General features: G+C 70.7%; 2 protein-coding genes across 2 annotated transcripts; one reads left to right on the top strand and one right to left on the bottom strand.

Moving 5' to 3' along the window:
* Positions 1–4,470: 4,470 nt before the first annotated feature.
* DGKA (diacylglycerol kinase alpha) lies at positions 4,471–14,146 on the top strand. Its single transcript, XM_074979889.1, has 23 exons — positions 4,471–5,723; positions 5,986–6,062; positions 6,176–6,308; positions 6,552–6,632; positions 6,809–6,858; positions 6,926–7,000; positions 7,233–7,352; positions 7,526–7,643; positions 8,057–8,145; positions 8,445–8,564; positions 8,639–8,737; positions 8,953–9,042; positions 9,737–9,810; positions 10,152–10,226; positions 10,858–10,943; positions 11,049–11,138; positions 11,271–11,431; positions 11,644–11,708; positions 11,985–12,075; positions 12,564–12,753; positions 13,270–13,390; positions 13,540–13,600; positions 13,915–14,146. The coding sequence occupies exons 1-23, from the start codon at positions 5,654–5,656 to the stop codon at positions 14,011–14,013; spliced, it is 2,235 nt and encodes a 744-aa protein (XP_074835990.1). The 5' UTR covers positions 4,471–5,653; the 3' UTR covers positions 14,014–14,146.
* Positions 14,147–14,626: 480 nt separating this feature from the next.
* PMEL (premelanosome protein) lies at positions 14,627–22,280 on the bottom strand. Its single transcript, XM_074979908.1, has 14 exons — positions 22,201–22,280; positions 19,710–19,796; positions 19,469–19,615; positions 19,175–19,211; positions 18,882–18,976; positions 18,313–18,474; positions 17,679–18,066; positions 17,408–17,625; positions 16,985–17,272; positions 16,581–16,718; positions 16,149–16,242; positions 15,759–15,961; positions 15,241–15,328; positions 14,627–14,922 (listed from the first exon to the last, which is right to left on the bottom strand). The coding sequence occupies exons 1-14, from the start codon at positions 22,265–22,267 to the stop codon at positions 14,778–14,780; spliced, it is 2,157 nt and encodes a 718-aa protein (XP_074836009.1). The 5' UTR covers positions 22,268–22,280; the 3' UTR covers positions 14,627–14,777.
* Between the last annotated feature and the right edge of the window lie 1,076 nt (positions 22,281–23,356).

Below are 23,356 nucleotides of genomic sequence, written 5' to 3'. Positions count from 1 at the left end.
TAACGGCTCAGAGGCTGGGAGCCAGGACTCCTGGGTTCTGCCCAGGCTCTGGGGGAGCTGTGTCTAGTGGTTAGAGCCAGGGGGCGCTGGGACTCGGGGTGATGGTCTCAGCAGTGCTGCTGTCTCCCTTTGTGTTGCTCTATGCCTCAGTTTCCCTTGGTGTGGGGGGCGGGAGCCGTGAGTGCAGCTTACAGGTGCGGCAGGAGGCTGGTCTGACAGCACTCGCTGAGGGCGCCAAGGGAGGTCACAGGGTCTCAGTGGCTTTGTCTCTGTCTGTTGACTCAGCGCTACACCCGCTCCTCCCTCCCTGGCTCAGGGACTGCCTGACTCTTGGGTCAGCTCATGGTCCCTTCCTGCAGCAACTGCCCAGTGGAACTCCCTGCCACAGGACAGGCCCTGAGTGGCCAGCGAGGCCAGGGGGGCAGCTGGGCTGTGGCTGGATTTCCCCCTCCTGCTCCAGGGCCTGGCCGGCTCTCCAGCTGGAAGCAGGCAGCAGGTGCCCCCCAGCGCTGGGAGCTGCCCTGGAGCTCAGCCGTGCCACCCTGGGGCTGGGCTCCGTCTGAGGCCTGAGACCGGGGCTGGGGGGCAGGTGGGGCCGGTCAGAGGTGAGGGTGAAGCCGAGGACCCACACGCCGCAGAGGGGCTGCACCAGCACGTCCTGTGCCCTCTCCCCCGGGTGCACAGTGGGGGCTGGGTCCTGTGGGGGGCAGGGAACAGCCCCCAGCCAGGCCAGGGGACCCCCTGTGCCCCAGCCCGAGGTCCTGCTGTTCCAATACCAAGGTGTCAGGACAGGGGAGCCCTGAGCTCGGGGGAGGGCCTGTGCGTCCCCGTCAACTAACCCCTCCCCTGCATCTCATGGCACTTGGCCTGGGCCTGGGTTTGGGAGTCACTGCAGTGGGGGGGCTTGGGGAAGCCTGCACATGAGCCTGTCTCTGCCCAGCCTGGCAGCTCGGCTGCACCTCCTGTGGCTGGGCAGTGGGGCCTAGTGGTCAGAGCAGGGGTTGCCTGGTGACCCCCAGCTCTGGTCCCCAGCCTGCCCGGCTGCCCCCCTCTAGCCTCCCCCAGGCCCTGCTGGCCGGGGCTGTGCCTGGCTCCCGCGGGAGGGCTGGGTCCCTGGCAGAGCCCGCAGGCACCTGGTGTGACCCATTCAGCCAGGGAGGGGCAGTAGCCAGGCCAGGCTCCACTGCTGAGCCCATGGTGGCACCCCTGCTCCGAGCCCAGGGCCTCATTTCACTCCAGCTCTGGGCTCGTTCCCCCCATTGGCTCCTGTGCGCCCGATGCCCCCTGGGGAAGAGTGGGGCCCAGGCTGGGGGAGGGGCGTGGGGTGTATCCTGGGGGGTGGCCCTGGCAGCCTGCCCTGCCCCCAGGCTGTCCTCCCAGTGGGAGAGCCCCATGTTCAGCCAGGAGGACCCAGTGAGCACCCCGCCCCCGCGGCTCTAACCACGCTCCTCCAAAAGCAGAAGTCAGCAGTGCCAGAGCTCGGCCCCACCCCGCCGGGCTCCCACAGGTGAATCGGGGCTGGGGGCCACGTGCCTTGGGGCGCCCGGGCAGCTGGGAAGCAGCAGAGCTCCGGCTGCCTTGGCCTCAGTGCTGAGGAGCGGGGGCGGGGCCAGCTGGGCTGGAGGCTTGGCAGAGCTAACCACTCAGCCCTGCTCCCCTGCCAGGGCTGGGCTGGAACCCAGGCGTCCTGCCCCCGGCCCCACCCCCGCTCCCCTGCCAGGGCTGGACTGGGACCCAGGCGTCCTGCCCCCGGCCCCACCCCCGCTCCTCTGCCAGGGCTGGACTGGGACCCAGGCGTCCTGCCCCCGGCCCCACCCCCGCTCCTCTGCCAGGGCTGGGCTGGGACCCAGGCGTCCTGCCCCCGGCCCCACCCCCGCTCCTCTGCCAGGGCTGGGCTGGGACCCAGGCGTCCTGCCCCCGGCCCCACCCCCGCTCCTCTGCCAGGGCTGGGCTGGGACCCAGGCGTCCTGCCCCCGGCCCCACCCCCGCTCCTCTGCCAGGGCTGGGCTGGGACCCAGGCGTCCTGCCCCCGGCCCCACCCCCGCTCCTCTGCCAGGGCTGGGCTGGGACCCAGGCGTCCTGCCCCCGGCCCCACCCCCGCTCCTCTGCCAGGGCTGGACTGGGACCCAGGCGTCCTGCCCCCGGCCCCACCCCCGCTCCCCTGCCAGGGCTGGGCTGGGACCCAGGCGTCCTGCCCCCGGCCCCACCCCCGCTCCTCTGCCAGGGCTGGACTGGGACCCAGGCGTCCTGCCCCCGGCCCCACCCCCGCTCCTCTGCCAGGGCTGGGCTGGGACCCAGGCGTCCTGCCCCCGGCCCCACCCCCGCTCCTCTGCCAGGGCTGGGCTGGGACCCAGGCGTCCTGCCCCCGGCCCCACCCCCGCTCCCCTGCCAGGGCTGGACTGGGACCCAGGCGTCCTGCCCCCGGCCCCACCCCCGCTCCTCTGCCAGGGCTGGGCTGGGACCCAGGCGTCCTGCCCCCGGCCCCACCCCCGCTCCTCTGCCAGGGCTGGGCTGGGACCCAGGCGTCCTGCCCCCGGCCCCACCCCCGCTCCCCTGCCAGGGCTGGGCTGGGACCCAGGCGTCCTGCCCCCGGCCTCCTGCGTTTTCGTTGTCCTGCAAGTGCAGCTCAGAGGAGGCTGCCTAGGCCCATCCCCCACCCCATTTCCTGCTGGCGGGGGTGGGGGGGGCTGGCTCAGGTGTTGCCAGGTGGGAACAAGCTGAGCAGGGCCCCTCGGTTCCTGTTAGCTCCGTCCTGAGCCCCCCAGTTCTGTGCCTTTCCCGGCTGCTCTGCCAGTGCCCCAAACTCCTGACCCACAGCCCCTCCTGTCCCAGCCCTGTCGCCCACAGCCCGGCCTGACAGAGGGAACAGGTCTGCTCCAGCTTGTCTGTGCAGGTCTTAATGCTGCCGTGTTCCTCAGTTGCTCTTGTTCTGTAGACCCTGTGGGACTGTTAGTGGAGCAGGGGGGCTGTGGGTCAGGAGTGGGGGGCACCGGCAGGGCTGGGGGACAGGGCTGTGGGTAGGTAGTGGGGGGCACCGGCAGGGCTGGGGGATGGGGCTGCGGGTCGGGAGTGGGGGGCACCGACAGGGCTGGGGGACGGGGCTGTGGGTTGGGAGTGGGGGGCACCGGCAGGGCTGGGAGACGGGGCTGCAGGTCGGCAGTGGGGGGCACCAGAAAGGCTGGGGGGCGGGGCTGTGCGTCGGGAGTGGGGGCACCAGGAAGGCTGGGGGGCGGGGCTGTGCGTCGGGAGTGGGGGCACCAGGAAGGCTGGGGGGTGGGGCTGTGCGTCGGGAGTGGGGGGCACCAGGAAGGCTGGGGGGCGGGGCTGTGCGTCGGGAGTGGGGGCACCAGGAAGGCTGGGGGGTGGGGCTGTGGGTCGGGAGTGGGGGCATCGGCGGGGCTGCAGGTTGGCAGTGGGGGGCACCAGGAAGGCTGGGGGGCGGGGCTGTGCGTCGGGAGTGGGGGCACCAGGAAGGCTGGGGGGCGGGGCTGTGCGTCGGGAGTGGGGGCACCGGCAGGGCTGGGGGGCGGGGCTGTGCGTCGGGAGTGGGGGCACCGGCAGGGCTGGGGGACGGCAGTGCGGGTCGGGAGTGGGGGGCACCAGGAAGGCTGGGGGGCGGGGCTGTGGGTCGGGAGTGGGGGCATCGGCGGGGCTGCAGGTTGGCAGTGGGGGGCACCAGGAAGGCTGGGGGGGGGCTGTGCGTTGGGAGTGGGGGCACCAGGAAGGCTGGGGGGGGGGCTGTGGGTCGGGAGTGGGGGCATCGGCGGGGCTGCAGGTTGGCAGTGGGGGGCACCAGGAAGGCTGGGGGGGGGGCTGTGGGTCGGGAGTGGGGGCACCGGCAGGGCTGGGAGACGGGAGTGCGGGTCGGGAGTGGGGGGCACCAGGAAGGCTGTGGGGGGGGCTGTGGGTCAGGAGTGGGGGCACCGGTGGGGCTGCAGGTTGGCAGTGGGGGGCACCAGGAAGGCTGGGGGGCGGGGCTGTGGGTCGGGAGTGGGGGCATCGGTGGGGCTGCAGGTTGGCAGTGGGGGGCACCAGGAAGGCTGTGGGGGGGGCTGTGGGTCAGGAGTGGGGGCACCGGTGGGGCTGCAGGTTGGCAGTGGGGGGCACCAGGAAGGCTGTGGGGGGGGCTGTGGGTCAGGAGTGGGGGCACCGGTGGGGCTGCAGGTTGGCAGTGGGGGGCACCAGGAAGGCTGGGGGGGGGGCTGTGGGTCAGGAGTGGGGGCACCGGTGGGGCTGCAGGTTGGCAGTGGGGGGCACCAGGAAGGCTGGGGGGCGGGGCTGTGGGTCGGGAGTGGGGGCATCGGTGGGGCTGCAGGTTGGCAGTGGGGGGCACCAGGAAGGCTGTGGGGGGGGCTGTGGGTCAGGAGTGGGGGCACCGGTGGGGCTGCAGGTTGGCAGTGGGGGCGCCGTGTGGGCCGGCATTGCTCACCGACGGGCTGTCTGGGCTGCGTCACTGGTCAGCCGAGCTGGTCTCAGCCCCATTAGCGTTAATGGGAGCAGCACGTCCCGTCCTGGGCTGTGGCTCCCGGCGGAGCCCTCGAGCACTTAGCCGGGCCCCAGGCGCGCCTGGCTCCCTACGCACACGAGCAGATCCCACTAATGGAGTGAGCTGGGCTCTGCGGGCGGCGGCTGGGAACATGCTGCTGCCGTGGAAGGGTGGGGGCGGGGCAGCAGAGCCCCCCCGGGCTGACAGCCCCTCGCTCCCCTTCAGCAGGAGGCTCTCCAAGTGCTCGACGCGTGATTGTTCCCAATGGGGAAACCGAGGCAGGGCGGGGGGTCAAGCCGCCCGTGGTGGGTGCAGGCAGCCTGGCTCTGGTGGCCACGGCCCAGAGCTGGGAGCAGGCCCGGGCTGGCTGCGGTGGTGCCGATTCCCAGCTCGGCCGTGGGCTTGGCACTGGTGAGTCCTGTGTTCCGGTGGCGTTGGGCCCCCTGTGCCGGCTGCTGAGACTCCTGGCTCTTCGGGTAGGACCTGGCTGGTGCTGGCTGGGGGGAGCACTGGGCTGGGGGGGTCCCGGAGCAGGGACCCCATGGGGCTGCACTGGACCCAGCCCTCCTCACGCTCCACCAAGTGCCCCGTTAACCCGTTGTGTGCCACTGCCTGCTCCGAGCGGAGCTTGGCCGGGCGCCAAGTCCCACCCCTGGCCTCAGTTCACAGCTGTGATTGGAGAACTACGGCCCCCCACAGCCCGACTCAGCGCCACGAAGTATTACAGGGAGCAGTGCTGGGCCGCCTGCGGAGCGCCCGACATGCCGGCCACCGGGGCTCCGTGCCTGGCTGCCGTGGTGCTCGTGGGCCCCTGCCACACCCGAGTCCCTCTCGGCTCTGGGGCCAGTCATGGGGCTGTTCTGGGGCAAGTGGTGCCCCTGTGTCTCGGCCGGAGGCCCACCTGCCTCGCTTGGTAATTGGGTGATATCCCTTTAAGAGCCTGCCCCACTGGGGGGCTCCGCAGTGGGTCGGGAGAGGTGGCGGCTGCTCCCTCTGGGTGCCAGCTCCTGGGCTGCCAGCGAGCCCGGCGGGCTGCGGGGCGCTTGGGGGTGCCTGGGGCTGGGGCCAGGGACTCCCTCTCCCTGGTGGCTCCCCACTGTTCCCCAGCTCAGATTCCTGGTACCCCGACCTCTCCCACCCGCAGCCGCCGCCCAGCCCCCGCGCGCCATGTCCGAGCCCAGGCACTGGGCCACGCTCAGCCCCGAGGAGTTCGCACATCTGCAGAAGTTCATTGACTGTGAGTAACTGGGCGGGCGCAGGGGTCGGGCCGGGGGTGCAGCTGTGCTGGGTCGCTCGGTTAACCCAGCCCCACAGGGCCCCCGCTGCAGCCTCGCCCTGGGGCTGCTGCAGGTGCGGGTGGAGCTGGTTCCCTGACCTAGGGGAAGGGGCTAACCAGGGCCCCCCGGAGCTCACACAGACCCGCAGCCCCCAGCAGGGCTGGGCACGGGGGGGCTGAGCTGGGGGGTTTATCCTGACTCCCCCGCCACCTCTCCCCACAGACAGCAGCAGGAAGGTCCAGGACGTGCTGCGGCAGTTCTATGGGGATGGCGCCTTGGCACAGCACCTGCAGGGAGATGTGAGTCTGCCTGGAGCCCCCCCACATTGCCCCAGGGAGGCCAGTCTGACCCAGAGCCCCTCTGCTCTGCACTGGACCGAAGCCCCCCTAACCATCCCCCAACTGTCCCCCAGTGCATTGACTTCGAGGGCTTCAAGCTGTTTATGAAGAGCTACCTGGACACGGAGGAGATCTCGGATACACTCTGCCAGCACCTCTTCCTGTCCTTTCAGACCTCGGCCGGCCAGGACCCAGGGGACCCGCCAGGTAACGGTGCACACTGGCCCCACAAGCTCAGGCTGAGCTGCAGGAGAATCCCTGTCGGATACTGACTGTATGGGGGATATGATATGCAGCGCAGTTCTGATCCCAAGGAGCGGGGAGGCAGCTCGCTGCAATGGCCAGAGTTGGACTGGCAATGGGGCCTGTGCATGGGGCCCCCAGCGCCGGGAGGGTGGGTAAGCTGGGGCTCAGTGCTGTGGGGCTCAGCAGGGCTCTGTCCCTTTGCAGCCAGCGGCCTGGTCTGCGTGAATGACGTCTCCTGCTACTTCTCGCTGCTGGAAGGGGGGCGCCCCGAGGACAAGCTGGAGTGTGAGTTGGGGAGCAGCGGGGGTGGGGTGGGGAGCCCCTGGGGGGAGTCGGATGGTTTCGTGGGGGCTGAGAGGCTGTGGAGGGCGGTGGGGGTGTTGTGTGGACAGCATGGCCCTGGGGGCTGGGCCGGGCCCCCCACCCCGCCCCCACTGACTTCCATCTCTTGCCCCCCCCAGTCACCTTTAAGCTGTACGACAAGGATGGGAACGGCCTGCTGGACAGCTCGGTGAGTGCGCTGCCCCACTCCCCCCCAGCCCTGCCCCCTCCTGCCCCACTGACCCGCGCTCCCCCAGGAGGTGGACCGGATCATCACGCAGATGATGCGCGTGGCCGAGTACCTGGACTGGGACGTCTCGGAGCTCAAACCTGTGAGTCGGGGCTGGCGCCCCTGCAGGTGCCATGGGGGGAGGGGCTCCCCAGGCTCTGCCCCCTCCTGCTGGGGCAGGCACCAGCCAATGGAGCTGGGGGGCAGTGGGGGGGGCTGCCCCATGCCCTGGCGGGGACGGGGAGACCCTTGGGCCGGCTGTGGGAGGTGGGGGCGGCTGGGGGGCTGGCCAAGCCACCTGCCCCTGGGAGACGCCAGCCGTGCCCCTGCCCCAGATCTTGCAGGAAATGATGAAAGAGATCGACTACGACGGCAGCGGGACGGTGTCGCTGGCTGAGTGGCTGCGCGGGGGGGTCACCACCATCCCCCTGCTGGTGCTGCTGGGCCTGGAAGTGGTGAGCGCGGCGGAGGGGGGCGGGGGGGCGTGGGAATTCCACTCCCAGTAACGGGGCTCCCCACGGGCCAGCTGGAGAGCAGTGGGGGCAGGGGGGCGTTCGCCCCCCGTGAGCCCTGACTCGCTGCTCCGGCTGGGGGGCACCGGCCGGCCCTTACTCCCCTCTGCCCCCAGAACATGAAGGACGACGGGCAGCACATGTGGCGTCTGAAGCACTTCAACCGGCCGGCCTATTGCAACGTGTGCGAGACGCTGCTGGTGGGGCTGCGCAAGCAGGGCCTCTGCTGCACCTGTGAGTGGCCCCAGCCCTGGGAGGGGCAGGTGGGGTCCCCCAGCTCCACCTGGAGGGGCACAGCCAGGGATGTGGAGACCAGCCCCAGCTGTCACAGAGGGATGAATGGAACCCTGGGAAGTGCAATGCTCCGCCCACCTCTCATCAGCCAATGAAACACAAGCCCATCTGTGGTGCAATGTGGGCTCAAACAGCCATTGGCTGGCTGGCAGCCCAGTGGCTGGGGCTCTGGCCCAATCCTGTCTCCAGTCTGTTGTGGTTGGCTGGTCGGTCTTAGAGTGGGTCAGCGAATCACTGAGCAGGACTCTTAGGGGAGAGAAAGGGGGGGACTAGAGGAGCTAAGCCCCGCCCCATCCAGCTCAGGCCCCTCCCCTCAGTCACTAACCCGCTCTGGCGCCCTCTTCTGCCTCCAGTCTGCAAGTTCACAGCTCACGAGCGCTGTGCCCGCCGGGCGCCCGCCAGCTGCATCAGCACCTACGCGAAGTCCCGCAAAGACACCAGTGTGAGTGGGGCAGGGCCCCGGGGCTGCCCATCTCCCCCATCCTGGCACCGGGGCCCTGTTCCCCGAGGCCTGCACTGGCCCTCCCGGTGCCCTCCAGGTGCCCGCTAGCCCCCATGTGCAACAGGGGAAACCGAGGCATGGGGGAAGGGAGTGAGTTGCCCCTGACTGGCTGGCAGACTCTGGGAACAGAGCCAGGAGTGACCCCGGGTGTCCAGACTCAGAGCCCCCCGACCCCACTCCTGTCCCCCAGCCCAGCAGGGCCCCAGCGGGGCAGTGCTGACGCCCCGCCCCGCCCCCAGGCGCAGAGCCACGTGTGGGTGAAGGGCGGCTACGAGGCCAGCAAGTGCGACCACTGTCAGAAGAAGATCAGGAGCTTCCAAAGCCTGACGGGGCTGCACTGCGCCTGGTGCCACCTGCAGGTGGGTGCGACTGGCCCCGGGCGCGGGGGAGGAGGGGCTGGGGCATCAGCCGCGCTAACCCCCGTCTCCCCCAGATCCACGAGGAGTGCCAGCCCAGCCTGCCCCCCACCTGCGACTGCGGCGCCCTGCGGGACCACGTCCTGCCCCCCGCAGCCATCTACCCCGGCGTCCTGGTGAGTGCGGCCGGCTCAGCACATGCACCAGCCCCAGCCCGTCGAGGGGCCGTGTGCGCTGGGAAGGGCCTGTGGGAGGGGAGCCCCCCACACTGGGGAGAGACCCGAGGCCTCTGGGGTGGGGCTCCCTGTGCCCCTGGGCTCTGCCCCGTGAGCCACACACCACCCTGCAGGCTGCGGGCCCTGCCCCCGGTGACGCCCGGCTCTGGTTCCAGGAGAGGCAGAACAGCCAGAAGAACGGCGGTGGGACCCCCGTGGAGGAGACGCCGCAGCCCGGCACCACGCCGGAGGGGCAGGCGCTGCGGGTGAGTGGGCCCCCAGCTCCGCTGCTCCTGGGCCGGTGCCCGCCGGACGCGGCCAGTATGGGCGGCAAGAGCCCAGTGCCCTGAGAGACCCACCCAATCGCTGTCACCTCCGATGGTCCAGGGGTGCTGGGGGAGAAGCCGGACCCAGGGCTCCCCCAGCTCTGCAGTGCCCCTCACCCCCAACCTGCAGCCCCTGCCAGCTGGGCCCTAGGGCTCCCCCAGCTCTGCAGTGCCCCTCACCCCCGACCCGCAGCCCCTGCCAGCCGGGCCCAGGGCTCCCGCAGCTCTGCAGTGCCCCTCACCCCACAACCCACAGCCCCTGCCAGCTGGGCCCAGGGCTCCCCATCCACTGGTCCATAGGTGGCTCATGGGGGGTGGCTCCCCCAGTGGCCAAAGGTGGCCCTGCAGCTCGGCCGCAGCAGGCTGGGCTGAAGGCCTCTTTGGTTTTGGGGCTGGTGACACTTGATGCCCTTGGCACCAGGCATTCACACGAACACGTGCACACCTTCCCTCGCACACCTTCCCTCGCACGTCTTCCCTTGCACACTTTCCCTCACGTGCCCCTGCCCCAGCACGAGTCACGGCTCCCCCGTGCTGCAGCGGCAGACGCTTGGTTGGCCGTAGTTTGCTCCAGCCAGAACATGCGACTTGCTCATGTCTCATCCTCTCATTTCCCCTTTGCCTGGCTCTGCAGATTGTCCCTGTGCCCGACACCCACCCCCTCCTGGTCTTCGTTAACCCCAAGAGTGGCGGGAAACAGGGCGAGAGGTAAGAGGAGGGGCCCAGCAGGGCGTGTCCATGGAGCCCGGACACCTGGGTTATCTTTCAGGGTGAGGCGCGAGAATTGGAGAGGAGGGGGCTGGGAGCCCGGACACCTGGGTTTTGTTCCCAGCTTGCTGTGTGACCTTGAGCAAATCTTGCTGCCTGTCTGTGCCTCAGTTTCCCCCCTTGCAGGACAGGTGGGGGGTTTGGTGGGCTAGTGCCCAGGGTGCCAGGCGACAGGCTAGTGACAGCCATGGCCTTGCTACACACGGGGATAAGGGACCCGGCCGCCAGCACCGCATGGGGTGGGCTCTGGAGCTCATCTGACATCCTCCCCCCGTGACCAGGGTGCTCCGGAAGTTCCAGTATCTCCTCAACCCGCGGCAGGTTTACAACCTGATGAAGGGAGGCCCAGTCCCTGGGTGAGTGAGAGCTCAGGGGCCCTGCTGGGCTTGCAGCCCCACTGCAGAACCACAGCGCAACAGTGGGACCAGGGGCGTGGGGCGCCCTGGCCTGCCGAGCTGTGGGCTGTGGGGAAGGGCACCAGAGGAGTTGGGAGCACCAGCAAGACTGGGGGACAGGGCTGTGGGTCGGGAGTGGGGGGCACCGGCAGGGCTGGGGGATGAGGTTGCGGGTCGGGAGTGGGGGCACCGGCAGGGCTGGGGGATGAGGTTGCGGGTCGGGAGTTGGGGGCACCGGCAGGGCTGGGGGATGAGGTTGCGGGTCGGGAGTGGGGGGCACCGGCAGGGCTGGGGGATGAGGTTGCGGGTCGGGAGTGGGGGGCACCGGCAGGGCTGGGGGATGAAGTTGCGGGTCGGGAGTTGGGGGCACCGGCAGGGCTGGAGGATGAGGTTGCGGGTCGGGAGTTGGGGGCACCGGCAGGGCTGGGGGATGAGGTTGCGGGTCGGGAGTGGGGGCACCGGCAGGGCTGGGGGATGAGGTTGCGGGTCGGGAGTGGGGGGCACCGGCAGGGCTGTGGGTCGGGAGAGGATCTGGCCAGGAACTGAGGGGATCCCAGCCCTGGCGCGGGCTCAGCTCTGTCTCTCTTCGCAGGCTGACCTTTTTCCGGGACGTGCCAGATTTCCGGATCCTGGTGTGTGGTGGGGACGGCACTGTGGGCTGGATCTTGGATGCCATCGGTGGGTGGAAGCCACAGGGGGCTGGAGCCCCTGGGGGTGAGGGCTCGGCAGCGCCCCCTGCTGGCGCCGAGGGGGACTCACCCCCTGACTGCCCTGTCCTTGCAGACAAAGCCAACCTGCCCCGGCGCCCCCCAGTGGCCGTGCTGCCCCTGGGCACGGGCAACGACCTGGCGCGGTGCCTGCGCTGGGGAGGAGGTGAGTGATCCCTGACCCCTCAGTGGGGCTGGCCCAGCCTGATCCCGCAGGGCCGTCCAGGCAGGTTCCCCCCTTGGGGGTGCCGACGGTCCTGGGGGCTGCCTGGCTCAGCCCCCTGATGCCCTCCCCCAGGCTACGACGGGGAGAACCTGGGGAAGATCCTGAAGGACATTGAGAGCAGCAGTGTCCTGCACCTGGACCGATGGCTGGTGCAGGTGACCCCCGAGAACCCTGCGGAGGAGGGGGACCCCGTCCCCTATGAGATCATCAACAACTACTTCTCCATTGGCGTGGTACAGCCGGGGGCTGGGCCTGTGGGGGGGCAGGTGTGTTGTGGGGGAGGGAACAGTTGGGGGGCTGGGCCTGGTGGTGGGGGCGGGATGTTGGGGGGAGGGAAGGAAACCGCAGGGGGGCTGTGGCACTGGGTGGAGGGGAGCGGGGCTGGGGGGCTCCCGTGTGGCCAGACTGGGAACTGCTGGGGGGCTCTGAGTGTGTCTCCCTCCAGGACGCCTCCATCGCTCACCGCTTCCACCTCATGCGGGAGAAGTACCCTGAGAAATTCAACAGCAGGTGGGTAGGGGGCAGAGTGGGGGGTAGCAGGGGCTGGGCGGCGGAATAGGGGGTTCCAGGGCCCCATAGGGGAGGAGGGGCCTTGTGTCCGGTCTGGCTCTTGGCCGGGGCGTGGGGCAGCTCTGAGCAGCCGGGGGCCCCAGGGTGGATGATTCATGGTGTTGCCCCATGTGGGAGTGGGGGGCGGGGGGCAGAGGGGGGCAGGGACATGGGGGCGGGGAGTGGGTCTGGGTTGTGCTGGTCCCAGCCGGCTCCAGGGCTCTGCTTCCCTGGCAGGATGAAGAACAAACTCTGGTATCTGGAATTTGCCACGTCCGAGACCATCTTCGCCACCTGCAAGAAGCTAAAGGAATATCTGACCATTGAGGTGAGGGGCCAGGACCCCCCCCACCAGCCCCCCCAAGCTCGCAGCGCCCCCTGCTGGCAGAGCCTGGGATGCAGAGCCTGGGATCCCCCCTCCTGTGCCCCCTGCTGGCAGAGCCTGGGATCTCCCTCCCATCACCCCCTGCTGGCAGAGCCTGGGATCCCCCCTCCTGTGCCCCCTGCTGGCAGAGCCTGGGATCCCCCCTCCTGTGCCCCCTGCTGGCAGAGCCTGGGATCTCCCTCCCATCGCCCCCTGCTGGCAGCGGCTGGGATCCCCCCCGCACCCCCGGCTGGCAGAGCTTGGGATTCCCCAGCACCCCCTGCTGCCAGACCCTGGGCTTCCCCCCCGCCCCAGCGCCCCCTCCTGGCAGAGGCTGGCACACACATTTCCTGGCTGCTGCCCTCTATTGCCTGCACTGGGAGCCCCCTGGGTCGCTCTGGGTTGGGGGCAGGCTTAGGAGGCCCCACTTGTAACTCAGCCTCTGCCCCCAGTGCTGTGGGCAGGCCCTGGACCTGAGCGACGCCCTCTCAGGGGTGGCCGTCCTCAACATCCCCAGCATGCATGGGGGCTCCAACCTCTGGGGTGAGACCAAGAAGCCGCTGGGTGAGGCCCGGAAAGTGGCCTACGGGAGCCAGCCCCAGGCCGTCACCGACCCTGAGGCGCTCAAGATCTGCGTGCAAGGTGGGGTTCTGAGCCAGGGGTCAAGCTTGGGGTGGGGGTGGGGGTGGGGCCCCCCCCCATGGAGCAGAGGCGGGGCCATGTCCTAGGTGTGGGCGGGGCCCCCATGGAGCAGAGGCGGGGCCATGTCCTAGGTGTGGGCGGGGCTCCCATGGAGCAGAGGTGGGCCGTGTCCTAGGTGTGGGTGGGGCCTCCTTGGAGCAGAGGCGGGGCCATATCCTGGGCAGGGCAGGGCTCCCATGGAGCAGAGGCGGGGCCGTGTCATAGGTGTGGGTGGGGCCTAGGCAGGTGTCAGGCCAACACAGGGCCATCACCCAGGCTCCCCCCCCCAAACTCTCTGCTTTGCCAGGGCCCCACCCCACAGCTGGAGCCGTAGGGTGCAGGAGTGTGTTTGGGGCTGTGGGAGTTCCCCAGAGCCAGGGCCCAGCTGGGGAGACTGGGGCTCTCCCTCCCAGTCCTCGGGGCCCCTGGGGTGGGGACCACTCTCCACTAGCCCCACCCCCCACGGATACCCCCCAGATCTGAGCGATCAGCGGCTGGAGGTGGTGGGTCTGGAGGGCGTCTTTGAGATGGGGCAGATCTACACTGGGCTGAAGAGCGCTGGCAAGCGGCTGGCCCAGAGCGCGGAGATCACACTGCGGTGAGTGCTGGGGACAGCGGGGGCGGGGGGAGGAGTTCGGGCAGCGGGGAAGCTCAAGTTGGGGGGGAGCTAGGGGCGGGGAGGGGAGCTCATGTGGGGGGAGCCTCAGGGCCCAGGTGTGCCGCCCTCTGACACCTGGCTGCCCACAGGACCCGGAGGCGCCTGCCCATGCAGATTGACGGTGAGCCTTGGATGCAGCCACCCTGCACGGTAAGGAGCCGCAGCCGTCCCTCCCCAGAGCCAGCCGCCCAGCCCCATGGGATGCCTCACTGGAGAAAGCTGGCACCACCTGGCGTGGGGGGGGCAGGGCAGTCAGCTCTGGTGCCCAGCTCTGCATGGTCCTTTTAAGCTGGCAGAATGGGGATGGGGCAGACAGGGCTGTGGGGCGGGGGGGGCTGGCAGGGCCATGGAGGCTGGCAGGGCTCCCCCAGAGCCAGCCATTCACAGGGCACCAGCTGGGTGTGTGGGGGAGGGGAAGGGGAGGGGGAGGACGCCCCCCCAGCACCTCCTCTGCTCTCTTGCAGATCCGAATCACCCACAAGAACCAGGCGCCCGTGCTCATGGCCCCGCCCCCCCGCTCCTCCAGCTTCTTCGGCCTCAAGAAGGGGCCCCCTGAGCCCTAGGGAAGCCCCTGTGGGGCCCAGGAGCCCTGCTTCCCCTGCTGCAGCCTGGCCACCCTATATGGCCCCCGTGCAGCACTGGGGCAGTGACCAGGGCCCTTCAGCTGCGTCCACCAGGGCCCTGCCAGCCAGGGCCGCCCAGGGCTGCAAGCGGGGCCTGTCGGCTTCCTCCCCAGCTGGCTGCCCCCGGGGCCCGACCCTGCGCAGGGGGCTCTGCGCACCCCACATTCCAGCCCCCCCCCTATTTATTGCCCCTGGAGTTCAAGTGCCTCATTGTACCAATAAAGGTTGGAGTGTTTGTTCGGCCCCCTCCCTGCTCTCTGCTCTGGGGGCACAGCCCCCCCATGCCAGCCGCAGCATGGGGGTTGGCTGGAGGTGGATGCAGCACCGGGCTGGGCAGGGTCTCCTGGAGGAGCTGGTCTCGGGGTCTGCACCCGATTGCAGGACACCTGGGTCCCCCCCTCCCTCCCCACTCTGCTTTCCCGGGGCCAAGCACAACCTATGGTGGCGGGGGGTGGGGGTGGGGCACGTGCCTGGGCCCAGCCCCCCGACAGGCCTCCCCTCACCCCCCGCAGGGACAGACCAGGCAGACGCAGGCAGGCCACTGACGGTTTAATCACTGGTAACAATGGGGCCCGGTAGCCCTCGCCTGTGGGTGCTGGATGGGGCCGGGGAGGCCTCCTCGGTGCTGTGTGGCGGGAGGGGCTGTGCCAGTCCCCAGGTCACAGGAGGGGGCCAGGGCAGGCTGGGCTGGGCAGTGCCTGGCCCTACACCACGTTGCTGCCAAGCAGGGGGCTGCTCTCGCTGGGGGGGCTGGAGCCGAAGGCCCGGCGCAGGAAGCGGTGCAGGATGGCGCGGCCAGGCAGCCGGTGGGGGGCGGGCCCTGCCCATGGGGCACAGCGCTTCATACGCCTGCTGGGGGCAAAGGGGAGGGAGGACGTCAATACCCCACCAGGGCTGCCCCTCCCCTCCCCCGTGGGGCTGGCTCCGGAGAGGGGACCCGCCCCGTAAGGAGCTGGGGAGTGTGCCTCAGTTTCCCCAGGCCCAACCAGGAGCCCTGTGCAGCGGGGAAGCCCTCGGGCCAGGGCCAGGGGCTGGGGCTGTGCCTGGCCCAACAGGGACCCAGCCAGCCATACGCCAGAGAGCAGAGCACAGCGCTGGGGCTGGCTGGGCCAGGCAGTGCAGGGGGGTGGGGGGGTGCAACGGCTTGTGGGCAGGGGCAGGTCTCACCTGTAGGCGTAGGCCATGGCCCCCAAGGCCACAACCCCCAGCACGAGCCCCGCGACAAGGGTGAGCCTGGCCGGGGCTTGATCCACACCTGCAGGGCACAGACACGGTGACCTGGGCTCAGCCCCTGGGTGCTCAGGGCCAGGCAGGGTGGGGCCAGCCCATCTCTGCATGGGGCTGGCCCTGAACTCCCCACAGCTCTGGGGCTAAAGTCAAGCCCTGGGAACGGCCAAGGTGGGGTCGACCCATCCCCCAGGCCAGGCCAGGCCAGGCCCGGCCCCCTTCCCCCCACCATGCAGATCCCCCCACCCAGGCACCCTGGCCCTATGCAGCCCCCCACCCCACACCACACAGTCCCCCCACAGCCCCCGGCACCCTGGCCCTCTGCAGCCCCCCCACACACCACACAGCCCCCCCTGCCCCCAGCACCCTGGCCCTATGCAGCCCCCCCCCAACACCACACAGCCCCCCCTCTGCCCCCAGCACCCTGGCCCTATGCAGCCCCCCCGGTGCCCCCTCACCAGGGATGCTAATGCGGGTGCTGGCCATGGCCAGGCCAGCACTGTTGGCCAGCGAGACGTTGAGGCAGTAGCTGCCGCTCTGGTTGAAGGCCTGGCGCAGCAGCAGCTGGCAGGCTGGCGCCGGTGCCACTGGGCTGCAGACACGCTGCTGGGCCACAAGGCAGGCGGGGTCCGAGACCGTGGTGCAGACCTCCTGCGGCAGGCTGCGGGGCAGGGGCACAGGTGGGCGGGAGCCTGGGCCAGCTGCCATGGGGAGCCAGGCTCCAGCGGGACTGGCCCTCCCAGCGCTGGGGGGTGGGGGCCTGGCCTGGGGGATCTCCCCAGTGCCCCGGTGGGCTGGGCTCCAGGTCCTGGCATGATGAGCAGCCCCCGGCCCCCCGTGGCGCCTACCTCCCCTGGCAGGTCACGGTGAGCTCCACGGCGTTCTCGCCAGCCACCGGGGCCAGCGGCATCACCTGGACGATGGCCACGTTCTCGATCCCCTCTGCAACGGGTGGGCGTCAGAGTGGCGTGGCGCTGGGCCCAGCCAGGCCCCGGGCACAGGCCAGCGCCCCCATGCTGCTGGGCAGCCGGTGGATGAGTGGGAGCATCGGGGGGGCCTGAGCTGGGCCCCCACTCCCAGCCCCAGGAGGGAGAATGGGACAGGCCCCCACTGGGGGCACACCTGGGCAGAGACCCCAGTGACCCTGGACCCCACAGCCCAGCCAGCGCTGTACGGAATGGCGTCCCCCCAGGGCCGGCCCCACGGCTGGGGGCTCTGGGCTGGCCGGGGCCGGGGTTTGGGGTGCGTTAGAGGCCAGGTCACCGGCAGCCCCCACTCACGGACGATCTCCAGCTCCGTCGCGAAGCTGCCGTAGCGGTACAGGAGGCAGCCGGCGGGTGCCTGGCGCTTGGCCAGCACCAGCGCCTCCAGGGCGGGGTCCTCAGCAGCAGTGGGCGCCGTGGTGCTGGCAGAAGGGTCTGATGAGAGACGCGAGGCTCAGAGGGATGAGCCCCCACCAGCCTCCCTGCCCCATGCAGGCCTGACCCCCCGGCACAGCGCTGCCCCCAAGCCCCACGGTGCCCAGAGCTGCAGCCTGGCCTGTCTCCAGCAGGGCTTGGACCAGCCTCAGTTTCCAGGCAGTGGGGGCAGAGACCCTGCTCCAGCCAGGCCCCAGGAAGTATTGGGGAGCAGGGGCTGTCCCAGCAGCCCCCCCGGGACACTCCCATGCACCGCCAGTGCTCACCTGCTGCTGCCAAGCTTGCACTGGCCACCGTTCCTGCCACGCTGGCTGGGGGGCTGGCCACGGAGGCTGCAGGCAGGTTGGCCACGGAGGCTGCAGACGGAGGGGAGGAGGCGGCAGGCGGGTTGGCCACGGAGGCTGCAGGCGACGGGGAGGAGGCGGCCAGCAGGTTGGCCACGGAGGCTGCAGGCGGCGGGGAGGAGGCGGCCGGCAGGTTGGCCACGGAGGCTGCAGGCGGCGGGGAGGAGGCGGCCGGCAGGTTGGCCACGGAGGCTGCAGGCGGCGGGGAGGAGGCGGCCGGCAGGTTGGCCACGGAGGCTGCAGGCGGCGGGGAGGAGGCGGCCGGCAGGTTGGCCACGGAGGCTGCAGGCGGCGGGGAGGAGGCGGCCGGCAGGTTGGCCACGGAGGCTGCAGTGGCCGAGAGCAGCGGATCGGCAGAAGCCACAGCCAGGTCTGAGCCAGCGGCACCCCCAGTGACCACGGAGGCGAGTGCCCCAGCGGTGGAAGCTGAGGCGGCGGCAGCGGCAGGGGTGGCAGCACTGGGCAGGGCCGTGGTGCTGGGCTGGGTGGAGGCTGCTGGCCACTGGCTGCTGGCTGTGGCTGGCGGGGCCGTGGCCGTGGGCACTGCAGGCAGAGAGTGAGCGCTGCAGCCGGGGCGGGTGGCGCCTGCAGCCGGCCCAGGGGATGGGGCAGCTACTTACCCGTGCTCTGCACCCGGCTGGGAGTCACGCTGGCCGGTCCCAAGGCAGAGGTGGGTGGCCCCGAGGGGCTGGGAGCCACCGTGGGGCCCACCACGGGGGCTGGCGAGGGGCTGCTGCAGGCCATGGGGATGGCCGCCTGCAGCACCATGCGGGGCTGGACGGGGCCAGCCTGCAGGTAGGTGTGGGTGACGGTGCTGGCGCGGGAGATCAGGGTGCCGCTCTGGTCCCCGAAGTCCCAGGTGTAGGACACGTCGGCGCCCTGCAGGTAGCGGCTGGGGTCGTGCAGCCGCACGGTGAAGGCCACGGCCCGGTTCTGCACGAAGCGCCGGTCGCCCCCGTCCACGTCCAGCACCTGCGCGACGTCCACCGCGAAGGGCACCTGGTCTGGGGGGCAGGGAGGCTCCAGGCCCTGGCGCTAGGGCCCCCGCAGACATGGCTTCCCACCCCCTGCTCAGGCCCTGGCCCAGATCCGGAGCTCATCTGCCTCTCCCGTCACCCCAGGCCCCTGAGCTGCCCAGGGAGCAGCACTGTGGCGGGGTGACCGAGCCCCCAAGTGCCATGGCGTGGGCCTGTGGCCACAGGGGCTGGATGGAGCCCAGGCCCCCGCCCAACCTCCCCCCCTGGCCTCACCCGTGATGCTGAACTGGGAGGTGGCCCTGCCAATGGGGACGAACTTGCACCGTCCACGGTAGCGATAGACGCTCACGTCCATGGTGTAGGAGCCCAGGGGGACGCCGGCCGTCTCCACCGTCAGCTGCGAGGAGGGGCCATCCACCATTTGCCAGTACTGCCCTGTGCGGGGGGGGAGGGGGGGGACAGGTCAGGGGGATGCACACCCAGGCTTCCGGTCTTGCTGGCAAGGGTCCTGCAGTGGGGCTGGGGGGGCGTTTCTGGGAGCCTGGACTCCTGGGTTCTGCTCCCAGCTCTGCCCGTGAGCGTGACGGGGGGGGCCCCCACCTCGTTCTGTGCCTCAGTTTCCCCACCTGGTCCAACGCAAGGATCTGCCACTGGAAAAAGCTTGTTTGGGGCCAAGGGTTATTGTGGGGGCCGGGGGGCAGAGGGCCTAACCCTGCCTGTGCAGTGCTAGGGGCCAGCCCTGCCCTATGCCCCGTCTGTGCCAGGTGCTCGGAGGGGGCAGACCGGAGACATGGGCTGGGCGGGTGGAAGGGCAGGAGGTGGGGCAGGAAGACGGTTCTCACCCCACGTCTGCCACACGTAGACGAACTTGCCACGGGCGCTGGGGGGGAAGGGCTGCCCATAGGGGAAGACGCCATCAGGGCCCTCGTGCAGCTGCCCATCGGGGAAGACGCCGTCGGGGCCCTCGTCCAGCTGCCCGTCAGGGAAGAGGCCGTCGGGGCCCTCGTCCAGCTGCCCGTCGGGGAAGACGCCGTCAGGGCCCTCGTGCAGCTGCCCATTGGGGAAGACGCCGTCGGGGCCCTCGTCCAGCTGCCCATCGGGGAAGAGGCCGTCGGGGCCCTCCTCCAGCTGCCCGTCAGGGAAGAGGCCGTCGCCCTGTCGCACATGGGTACCTGGGTGGGGGGAGGGAGAAGTTAGCACAGCACAGCTGGGGTCACCCTGAGGGCCAGCGCTGGGGGGTGGGTCTGGGAGCCCGGACTCCTGGGTTCTATCCCAGCTCTGGCAGGGGAGTAGCGTCCAGTGGTTGGAGCATGGGGGAGCAGGGATCCTAGTCCCAGCCCTGCCTTGGGCGGGGTTGCCAGGGCTGTCAGTGCAGGTTCTGCCCAGGTGGGCGCCCAATGGACACGCAGGGCCCAGCAGGGGGTCTCACCGTTCCCGGGGCAGTTGTGGCCATGCCCCAGGCGCCCGTGGGGCAGCGCGGTCTGGGGGCCGGGGAAGCGCAGGGCAATGGAGAAGGAGGCCCTGGCCCCCATCAGGGTGGGGGCGTCGTTGCTGATGTCAAAGGTCACAGGGCCACCTGGAGGAAGAGAGAAGGCAGCCAATGTCCCCGTGTCCGACCCGTAGCCCGCGGGCCACAGCGGGGGGCTCCGAGCAGCCGGGCCAGCCCCTACCTCTCCAGCCCTCCTGCAGCCGGGGGTCCAGCTGGGCAGTCCAGGCCTGACTCCATCTGTCGCTCCCCTGCCTTCTGCAGCGGGGCCCTGGCGAGAGAAGGGGTCCAGCCCCTGAGCCCTGCTGCCAGAATCAGGCCCTGCCCTCCCACAGCTGGGAGGGCTGGGCTGGGGGCTGCCCCATCGGATGCCTGGGTTCTGGGCCCAGCACTGGGGAGGGTGGTGTCTCGTGGGTCAAGGGGGGAGGGGCAGGACGCCTGGGTTCCAGGCCCAGCACTGGGGAGGGCGGTGTCTAGTGGGTCAAGGGGGGAGGGGCAGGACGCCTGGGTTCCAGGCCCAGCACTGGGAAGGGTGGTGTCTCGTGGGTCAAGGGGGGAGGGGCAGGACGCCTGGGTTCCAGGCCCAGCACTGGGGAGGGCGGTGTCTAGTGGGTCAAGGGGGGAGGGGCAGGACGCCTGGGTTCCAGGCCCAGCACTGGGAAGGGTGGTGTCTCGTGGGTCAAGGGGGGAGGGGCAGGACGCCTGGGTTCCAGGCCCAGCACTGGGGAGGGCGGTGTCTAGTGGGTCAAGGGGGGAGGGGCAGGACGCCTGGGTTCCAGGCCCAGCACTGGGAAGGGTGGTGTCTCGTGGGTCAAGGGGGGAGGGGCAGGACGCCTGGGTTCCAGGCCCAGCACTGGGGAGGGCGGTGTCTAGTGGGTCAAGGGGGGAGGGGCAGGACGCCTCGGTTCCCGGCCCAGCACTGGGGTGGCTGGTGCAAGCTGAGCCAGGTGCTCTGAGATCCATGGGGGGTGGCGGGGGGTTACCGCCCGGAGGAGGGTGGCTGCCCCAAAGCCCCGGCCTCCACCTGGCCCTGCTCCATGGGGCTCTGTCCCCAGCTGTGGCGGCCTGGCCCTGCCCCCCAGCCCCACGCTGCGCGGGCAGCATGTGACCTGCCAACCAGCTCGGGGGCTCCCGGCAGAGCCCGTCACATGGGCCTTAAATCCTCCCGAGCCCCTGCATGTGATTCTCAGCTGAGTCTCCAGCGCGGGGTTAACGCACCCCCGATGGCCCCCGCCTCCGCCCAGGCAGCCTCCCTGGTGGGGGGCTGGGGGAGCCGCCCCTCCATCACAGCTGGTGGGTGGAGGGGGGGCTCCCGGGCGGACGGGGCCTGGACCCCTGGCCAGGGGCTCCCAAGGGGCTGGTTCGCTGTGGGGGCTGGGAGTCAGGACTCGCCTGTGCGAGGAGGGGGCCGAGTGGGTCAGAACAGGGGCCGGGACTCCTGGTCACGTCTCCAGCTCGGGCCGCGCCCCAGTTTCTCTGCTGTAAGTCGCCAGTGCCCCGGCCTGGTGCAGGGAAGAGGCTCCGACTTGCAGCTCCCCCCGCACCCCACTGCAGACAGCCCCGGGGGACGGCAGAGACCCCGCTGACCCTCAGCGAACCAGCCCCTTGGGAGCCCGCGGCGAGGAGTCCGGGCCCTGCGCGCCCTGGCTGCGGGTGCGGTGTTCGTTGGGGCTGGGGGGCTGCAGGGGTAGGGGGAGAAAGGCCGCTGTAGGCGTGGGGCAGGGCTGGGGGGAGGAGAAACCCCGCAGCGGGGCAGTGCGCGGAGCTGTACGAGTATCCCCCGGCAGCTGCCGCCCCTGTTCATCCCGGGCACAACGGAGCAACCGCAGCAGCCAGGAGGCCCCCAGCATGGGGGGCGGGGGGATGAGCCCCCGCGCGCCCGCAGCCGGGCGCAGTGCGGGAAAGCCGCCGCGTCGGGAGCCCCCGCCCCCCGCGGGAGGTCGCTTAGACCCCCAGAGCAGTTGGCGGATCTCGCGGGCGGGTCTCCGGGTCGCCCTGCGCAGCCAAGCTGAGGGCCCGGGGCCGGGGGGTGGGGCAGGGCAGGGAGGGCCTCAGATAGCCCTGGAGGCCCCGGGGGCAGCACTGTGTCTGCTCCTGCCCTGCACCCGGAGGATCCGACCCAGCGTGGGGACTCCGTCCGTCCAGCTCCTCCGCGGGGGACAGGCGGGCAGGTCGGAGGGGGGCACCTTCCAGCCGGGAGCCCCGGGGGCCCCCGCACTCTGCGGCAATTTTATAGCAATGTGGCCGACCGCCCCCCCAGCCATTGAACACCCACCTTTAGCCTCTCCGCACCCCAAAGCGCCCCCCGCAGGGCTCTGCCAGCCCAGGGGGGCGCAGGTCGGGGCGGTTAATTAGGTGACGTTAACTCACCAGGGCCATTTGCGTAGCAGCCCATCTTCCAGCCGGCAGCCGGCGGGGCAGTGGATGTCACTCCTGGGGCGGGCGGGTGACCCCAGTCTAGCACATGGCAGCTGCACGCCCCAGGCGACCCCAAGGGTTAGAGCCTGCAGAGAAACGCTTCCCCCCGGGCGGATGAGGGGTCCCCAGACCTTAGGGGATCCCCTGCGACGTGTCACGCAGGAGGGCTCGGCCCCGCTTGGCTGGGGGTGGCTCAGATGGGACCCCAGAGACCCCGCCCCGTCCCTGCTGAGCCCCAGGATCGGGCCCCTACTCACTGCGCGGAGCTGCTGCTGCTGCAGCCAGAAGAACCCAGATGGCCACCACGTGCCCGCGCGCCTGCATCGCCCAGCCTGGCCCGAAAGCGGAGGCCCCCGGCACCCCGCAGCCCGGCTAAGAAGGGGGCTCATTTGCATAGCCCCACCCCTTTCCTGGCGTGACCTCCCCCAGCAGTGGGGCACGCGGGGGGGATTCAGTCACACGTTTGTCTTCCCAGCGCCGTGGGGCCTCGGGCGCTGCCGCCCGCCGGTTTCGCTGCCACGGCCGCAGAGCCCCAGGCCCGCCGGGGAACGCACCAGCAGCCGGCAGACCCGGGCCGTCAGTAGCCGCGACCTGCCCCTGCCCGAGCCAGCGCCAGGGCCCGGGCCGTGCGGCGCATGGAACCCGCAGGGCTGAGAACGGGACGCGCTCATGTGCTGGAGTGCGGGGAGTGCATGTGAGTCAGGCTGGATGTGAGAGGCAAGATTGACCCTGCGGCTACAACTGGCAGGTGACACCTCTGCCCTGAGCAAAGAGGGGGGAGGAGCCGAGCTGGGTTTTTGAATGAGGGGAAGGGCGGCAGTTAGAGGCGAGGGGAAGAGGAGCTGGAAGGCACCAGCCGGAGGAGGGGGAAGCTACACCCCAGAGGGGCCCCCCTCGGGGCCTTCTCCCCAGGACGGGTTGGAAGGACCGTCTCTGGCTGCTGTGCTGTCGCTTCTGGGAGAAACTGGGCATCTGTTGCCTAATAAACCTCCTGTTGTACCTGCTGGGTGAGAGTCGCTCCTGCCAGCGGACGGGGTGCAGTGCAGGGGGGGCCCCTGAGCCCCATCGCAGCTCATCGCACCGCCGCAGCAGCGCGCCCCCCGGCACCTGGAGGGCCTGGCTGAGAACACGGCGCTGTACACTAGAGGGCCGGGCGCTCGAAGAGCGCACAATGGCGCTGGCCGGGGCGTGAGCATTTGACTCCCCTGCGCCAGTTCCATGTATTTTCCGATGCTCCTGCGAGGCCAGGCGGGTGCCTGAGTTTCCCCAGGCCCAGCCTGGGCGCACCGCGGGGAGGGCCTGATGACGTCTCCCACCAGGCAATGGGCGTCCCTGGCCTTTGGCCCAGGCAGTACCTTTGTTCCCCCCGAAATGGGACGAAGGCGGGCGGAAAGGCCGGGCTGGGCTGCGTGG

Source organism: Carettochelys insculpta, chromosome 29, assembly GCF_033958435.1.
Source record: "Carettochelys insculpta isolate YL-2023 chromosome 29, ASM3395843v1, whole genome shotgun sequence".
Lineage (NCBI taxonomy): Eukaryota > Metazoa > Chordata > Testudines > Carettochelyidae > Carettochelys > Carettochelys insculpta.
This window is presented reverse-complemented; position numbering and strand designations above follow the sequence as displayed.